At 43.9% G+C, this 7186-nt stretch overlaps 2 protein-coding genes across 2 annotated transcripts; both read right to left on the bottom strand.

The window, feature by feature from the left end:
* Positions 1 to 5182: 5182 nt before the first annotated feature.
* Positions 5183 to 5359, bottom strand: BJ212DRAFT_1292853 (uncharacterized protein; the record flags this gene model as incomplete). The annotated part of the gene is made up of 1 exon (XM_041332154.1): positions 5183 to 5359. A coding segment is annotated over one exon (177 nt), but the record flags the coding sequence as incomplete, so codon positions are not given.
* A 96-nt stretch (positions 5360 to 5455) lies between these two features.
* BJ212DRAFT_1292858 (uncharacterized protein) lies at positions 5456 to 5704 on the bottom strand (the record flags this gene model as incomplete). The annotated part of the gene is made up of 1 exon (XM_041332155.1): positions 5456 to 5704. The coding sequence occupies one exon, from the start codon at positions 5702 to 5704 to the stop codon at positions 5456 to 5458; it is 249 nt and encodes an 82-aa protein (XP_041184979.1).
* Between the last annotated feature and the right edge of the window lie 1482 nt (positions 5705 to 7186).

Genomic DNA, 7186 nt, shown 5'->3' with positions numbered 1-7186 from the left:
ATAGATCTGCCCATCCATTTCTCATCCAGTGTAGTCACCTCTGATACATTCTACATAACTCCTTTGGATTCATCCTGTCTTATCATCCTTGGATATAGCTGGCTTACCCGACACAATCCATTGATTGACTGGGTTTTGCACAGCATTGAGTTCCAGACTTTATCTCATGGAATGCCATTGACCCTTCTGATATCACCTCCACCACCTCCAGTGGAAACTACCCCTCCGAATACTCCAGACACCTCCACTGATACCTCTGAGCCTAACATTTCTCTAATCAACACAGTTGCCTTTTGCTGGGCCTGCAAGTTAGAAGGTTCCAAGCAGTTCAGCATCTTCCTATGTCCTTCTGGTGCCAAGATCCATTCTGTATCCACTTCATCTGATGCTCTGGATCTATCTGTGATCCCTCCAGAGTATCATGAATATGCGGATGTCTTTGACAAGGGAAAAGCTAGCCAACTTCCTCCTCATAGGCCTTATGACCTAAAGATCGACTTAGAGGAAGGTACTGCTCCACCCCTAGGCACCATATATTCCCTTTCCCTGGTTGAGCTTGAAGCTCTCTGGAAGTTCCTGGATGAAAATATCTTGTCTGGACTCCTCCGCTCCTCCTCCTCTCTGCACAGAGCCCCTGTCCTGTTTGTCAAAAAGAAGGATGGCTCCCTGCATCTTTGTGTGGATTTCCATGGCCTGAACAAGATCACCAAGAAAGACCGCTATCCATTGCCCCTCATCGCTGACCTCTTAGACTCTTTGAGCCATGCCAAAGTTTACACTAAGATCGACCTCCAGTCCACTTGCCATCTTGTCTGTATCTCTTCCAGAGATGAGTGGAAGACAGCTTTCTGGATGTGCTATGGCTCCTATGAGTGGTTAGTTATGCCTGAGGGTCTCACCAATGCTCCAGTGGCTTTCCAGTGTTTTGTCAATAGCATCTTCACCGATATGCTTGACATATGCACTGTGGTGTATCTGGACAACATACTCATCTATTCCCATGACCTTGCATCCCATAAGCAACACGTCCAAAAAGTACTTTGATGACTCCAAAAGCATCAACCCTATGCCAAACCAGAGAAATGCAAGTTCCACCCTGATTCCATAGAATACCTTGGTTACCTCCTGTCTCTGGAAGGCCTTACTATGTCATCCAATAAAGTCAAAGCTATCATTGACTGGCCGGAGCCATGGAAGGTCAAGGATGTTCAATCCTTCCTTGGATTCGTAAATTTCTATCATCGTTTCATCTTCAACTACTCAGACATCGTCACTCCACTCACCTGGCTTACATGCAAGAATGTTAACTGGGACTTTTTGGAGGATTGCCAGAAATCATTTGCCGCACTCAAGAAAGCCTTCACTTCTGCTCTGGTGCTTATGCACTGGATCCTGAATGTTCCTATTGTCATTGAGACTGATGCCTCTGATTATGCTATCGCTGGAATACTGTCCATTGTATGTCCAGACTCAGAGCTTCATCCAGTAGTGTTCTATTCTAGAACCCTGTCCGCTCCAGAACTCAACTATGATACCCATGACAAGGAACTCCTAGCCATATATGAAGCTTTCCAGACCTGGTGACACTACCTAGAAGGCTCGTCTGAGCCTATTGATGTTGTCACAGACCACAAGAACCTTGAGTACTTCACAACCACCAAACTCCTCTCTCGCCATCAGGCACATTGGTCAGAGTTCCTCCACCAATTCAATCTCATCATCTGTTTCTGTCTCAGAAAACTTGGAGCAAAACCAGATTCCCTCACTAGATGCTGGGATGTCTATCCCAAAGAGGGGGATAAGGACTACGCTCAAGTTAACCCTCATAACTTCCGTCTGGTGTTCATGTCTGAACAGTTAGCTTCATCCCTACAAGCTTCAACCTTAGCATATCTGGTGCTCTGAGCAGCTGTACTCATGGATGTTGACCAACTCCAAAATGATATCCTATCCACTCTCCCTAATGACCCTATTGTGTCCACTCAAATGTCCAGTCCTCTGGATCCCAGATGGACCATGGATGATAGTGGTTTCCTCCATTGCGACAATCATATATATGTCCCCAATTCCAATGACCTCTGACTTTACATCCTCCAGAACACACATGACCATCCTCTGTCTGGACACTTTGGCCAGAATCGGACGTTAGAACTCATCCAACATGAATATACCTGGCCCGGAATATGCACCTATGTCAAAGACTATGTTAAATCATGCACCACCTGTGCCCAAGCCAAGGTTCCAAGACATAAACCATATGGATTGCTCAAACAACTCCCTGTTCCAGACAAGCCTTGGAACTCCATCTCCATGGATTTTATTGAGCAACTTCCGGACTCCTCCAGCTTCACAGCCATCCTTGTCATCATAGATCATCTATCCAAGCAAGCAATATTTGTTCCAACCCACAATACTATCACCTCTCTGGACCTTGCTTGCTTGTTCCTACTCCATGTGTTCTCCAAGCATGGTGTTCCATCCCACATACAGTGGCTCAAAAAACTGTCCACATGTTTTTGCATTTTTTACTATTTACAATATTGTGTGAGAATACATAAAGACCTCAGTGACATGCTAATACCATATTGTAGTGCTGCTTCAGGGCTTTGGATTGAGCACCACATCGTGAGAATCAGAGGAGATATGGTGGAGATACAAGGCTTACAAAATCATGACTCATGCGGACAGTTTTTTGAGCACATATTAAAACTATATAAATCATCATTTATGACACCATAACAATCATGCCACCATTAAATAAATTATAAAGTGGTGTCATTATGTCATTTTAAAACCATATCTAACTATACAAACCAAAAATTTCCATATGTCATGATTATATTCACTATGAAAGCCACCCCCCCTGCTCAAAGGGATAATATCCTCTCTCTTTCCTATTCTGGCCTCTCTGCTTGTCAAATTTCCTCTAGAACTGGAGTATCCAAGTCCACTGTGGCCAAGTTCATCAAAGAAAGTCACACAGACAAGGAAAACTTCTGTGAAGGGCGTCCATCCAAGCTCACCTCTACTGATAGGAGGGCTATTATTCAACATATCACTACAGGAAAGGCTGATAATGCTGTCCAGGTCACCTATTACATCAATTCCACCATCACATTCCCTGTCTCTTCACACACTGTGAGAAACATTCTCAAGACAGCTCATCTCAGGTCAGTAACAAGGAAGAAAAGGCTCTCCTCTCTATCACACATATGCAGAGATGACTAACCTTTGCCTTAGCCCATCAGAATTGGATTACATGGACTGGAAGCATGTTATATGATCATATAAGACCACAATAAATAGGATTGGGTCAGATGGCAAGGTATATATGTGAAACAAGAAGGGTGCTAGTCCTCTCTGCATATGTGTGATAGAGAGGAGAGCCTTTTCTTCCTTGTTACTGACCTGAGATGAGCTGTCTTGAGAATGTTTCTCACAGTGTGTGAAGAGACAGGGAATGTGATGGTGGAATTGATGTAATAGGTGACCTGGACAGCATTATCAGCCTTTCCTGTAGTGATGTGTTGAATAATAGCCCTCCTATCAGTAGAGGTGAGCTTGGATGGACGCCCTTCACAGAAGTTTTCCTTGTCTGTGTGACTTTCTTTGATGAACTTGGCCACAGTGGACTTGGATACTCCAGTTCTAGAGGAAATTTGACAAGCAGAGAGGCCAGAATAGGAAAGAGAGAGGATATTATCCCTTTGAGCAGGGGGGGTGGCTTTCATAGTGAATATAATCATGACATATGGAAATTTTTGGTTTGTATAGTTAGATATGGTTTTAAAATGACATAATGACACCACTTTATAATTTATTTAATGGTGGCATGATTGTTATGGTGTCATAAATGATGATTTATATAGTTTTAATATGTGCTCAAAAAACTGTCCGCATGAGTCATGATTTTGTAAGCCTTGTATCTCCACCATATCTCCTCTGATTCTCACGATGTGGTGCTCAATCCAAAGCCCTGAAGCAGCACTACAATATGGTATTAGCATGTCACTGAGGTCTTTATGTATTCTCACACAATATTGTAAATAGTAAAAAATGCAAAAACATGTGGACAGTTTTTTGAGCCACTGTATGTTCCGTCTTACTTACTAATGTGTTTCCACATGCTCGTACATAGCCCTGCTCCTTTGCTTATTGATCCCCTCAGATATTCTCCAGTATATAACCCCTGTAGATACTCCTGTAGTTTCCTTAGTTTGAATATCAACTTAGACTTGCCCAATCCTCTCTCGGACTTTGGTCCACCTAAGTCTGTCCTACCCATCAGGCCTAGGGATTGATTCCCTAGGCCGGAGCTCCGCCTTTCTGGCACTTACCCTCTTTCTGGACTTAGGTCCAATCCCTGTCTCTCCAACTCTACCTTAGGGTAGTCTACCTCTGTTTGCTTCTACATCGGACTTTGTCCGATGTAGCCCCTATTCCTTCCAGACCTCCGGACCACCTGTCCCTCGTACCTCCAGGCATCCTGTCCTTCAGACATTCCACCCTCTGTACCTTTGGACATTCCGTCCTCCTAACCCTCAGACATCCTATCCTCCGGTCCTTCAGACATCCTGCCCTCTGTACCTTCAGACATCCTGTCCTTCTGTCCTCCATCATCCTGCCCTCCTGTCCTCCTGTCCTCCTGTCCTCCTGTCCTCCTATCCTTCCATCCTGTTTCCTGTAGAAGTCTTACCTTGCAGTGGGAACTCTCCTGAGCACTTCCTGCATTCCTCCAGAACTCTCCCGCGCTCCTCTGGAAGTCCTCTAGCACTCTCCAGCAGAGTAGCCAGCCTCTAGAAGTCCTCTGGACTTCATTGGACCATCATTGGACCTTATCTGAAATGAAGGGCACATACTTGGGTAAGGGGCACAGCATATGAGCTGAGGCCAAGCCCCTCTGAGTCAGTCTCTCTCTCCTTTGAGCATGGTTCTTAACAGCTAACATGTGGTGTGCTGGCTGGTACTGTGGGCATTCAAAAAGGTAGTGATGGACAGTTTCTTTGGTTTGTGGGCAATGGGCATCAGCAAAACCCTAAGTTAAGGTCCCCCCTTTTACAGCACTACATGATACCATACAGCACCACACAGTGCCACACAGCGCCATACAGCACTGTAAAAGGGGGGACCTTAACTTAGGGTTTTGCTGATGGGGGCAATCCAGCAAGGCTGTTTTTGTGAGTCAGAATAGGTACTGATTCAGGGGGAGATGATGGGTGCATAGTCCAAGAATGAGACTGGTGAGGCATTTTAAGAAGGAGGATGTGAGTTTGATGAAGGAGTGTTCAATGGTAAGAGGGTCAATGTGCTGGAGACATTGATGACAGGGGGAGGTGGACCACTGCCTGGCCCATCTGGCATGGGTACATACCCTATGAGCTTGCTTGATCACTGAAATGCTAAGCGGTAGTGAACCATCACAAAGATACAAGGGGAGATGTGCATGGGGACTGCTTCAGTGTCTTCCTTCCACTGTTGTTTTGGCTGCCCTGTCTGCTTCCTCATTTCCATGGACCCCCTTATGACCAGGAACCCATCGAAGTGTGACATGGAAGTCTGGGTTATCACATTTAATTCTTCTCATCATTCTCTGAAACTTGGTTGCTAAATAGGAGCCTGGATTGGAGTAGAAGCTCTCACTGGATAATATGGCACCGAAATTCCCTTGAGAGGACTGAAAACAGTGTTTTAATGATCTTGCCATCAAGCGGAGGCGCATTAGTCTGACACATTTCTTTCTCTCAAGTTTGTATTCACTATGAGGCTTGAGGTGCATCACACCATAACATGCTGGATAGGGACAAGAGTTCTAACTCTTGACTACCAAACTGACTTCAGGAGATCTCCTTCTTGTTATGAGACTTAGAGTAGAGTAGGAGTTCTTTTCAGACTTCCTTCCAATGTAAATAATTGTACAATATAACTATCGAACGGTTAGTTCTATGTGTCCAATCCGAAAGTCTGTGCATTGGACTTGTCTCTCATCCATGCTGTGCTTACTAATTGACACCACTCCAGCTATTCCCAGTTATCAGTGTTCCCTACATTACTCATTCTTGTACATATTACTAAGCTTTCTCTTCTGTGCTCGTACCTCCATTATCATGTGCTAACTCTAACTAGATAAAGGCCAAGCTTCACCAGCAGCAACCTTGTACCATTATAATGGGACCAAGTTTTGCTCACAGGAATGCTTGTACAATACTACACTGTAGAATTCAGTTATATACAGAGATATTGTTGTACATAGTATTTTAGTGACGATTTTCGAGCATATTGGTAATAGAAAGCACGATAGTATTTGTTACATGATTCTTTGGGTAGCCAACACATTTAACTGATAGTAGAACAGCATTAAAGATTGAAAGCCAACATTGAAAGTGAAGACACACCATTGTGGAATTCTCAAGACAAAGACCCAGAGTTCCTGCCAGTGATCGGTTGTTTTCCTTTGTATCCTCATTCTGTGCAAGGCCCAGCAGCAAGATGTCAACATTTGAAAGGACTGCTTGGCAATGCAGCTGGTGGGGATAGTATGATGAGTTCACATAAAATGGCATTGCAAACATCGCATTTTGACTTGACAATGTGATGGTGGCAAAATGCCATATGGACTTCAACGAGGGCTCCTTTCAATTTTGATTCATAGAGGTGTGGTGGAATAAGATTGTGGTTCTCGTCATATGCTGGTAAAGGCTGAATATCATGGGTGGATAAAAGTTCCTGTAAAGGATCTTTGCATCATTCTGCAACTGGCCATGTTGCAAAGTCAAATTCAGGGCCAAGGTCATCACCTGCAGTTACAAAGGAAATTTATCAAATCAGCACTGAGTCAGGATTTTTGTAGTGCTACGTACTGGTTGAGTCATCGCTATCCACCCTTCTAGCATCAGTGGTGTCATGTTGGTTTTCATCATCGAATGTTTTAATCTATTTTATGGTATATTTAGCTGTTAGGGAAGAATAACAAATAATGAGCAATTGGAAGTACTTACATTGAAGAGATTGTGGGTGAGTTTGATGGATCTTTGGCCAAGAGAGTCATAGATGACACTGAAGGTTTTGTAGTCTTTCTTGCTGGGAACAAGCTTTTCAAACGCACAAAGGTTGTCAAGAACTGCAGAAAAGTCATCTGATGAGAACTTGAAGTTTTGATTTCTACCTGCAGTAAGTCGATAGTTCAATT

The sequence above is a fragment of the Suillus subaureus genome (genome assembly GCF_016647635.1).
Source record: "Suillus subaureus strain MN1 chromosome Unknown BJ212scaffold_458, whole genome shotgun sequence".
Taxonomy (NCBI): domain Eukaryota; kingdom Fungi; phylum Basidiomycota; class Agaricomycetes; order Boletales; family Suillaceae; genus Suillus; species Suillus subaureus.
This window is presented reverse-complemented; position numbering and strand designations above follow the sequence as displayed.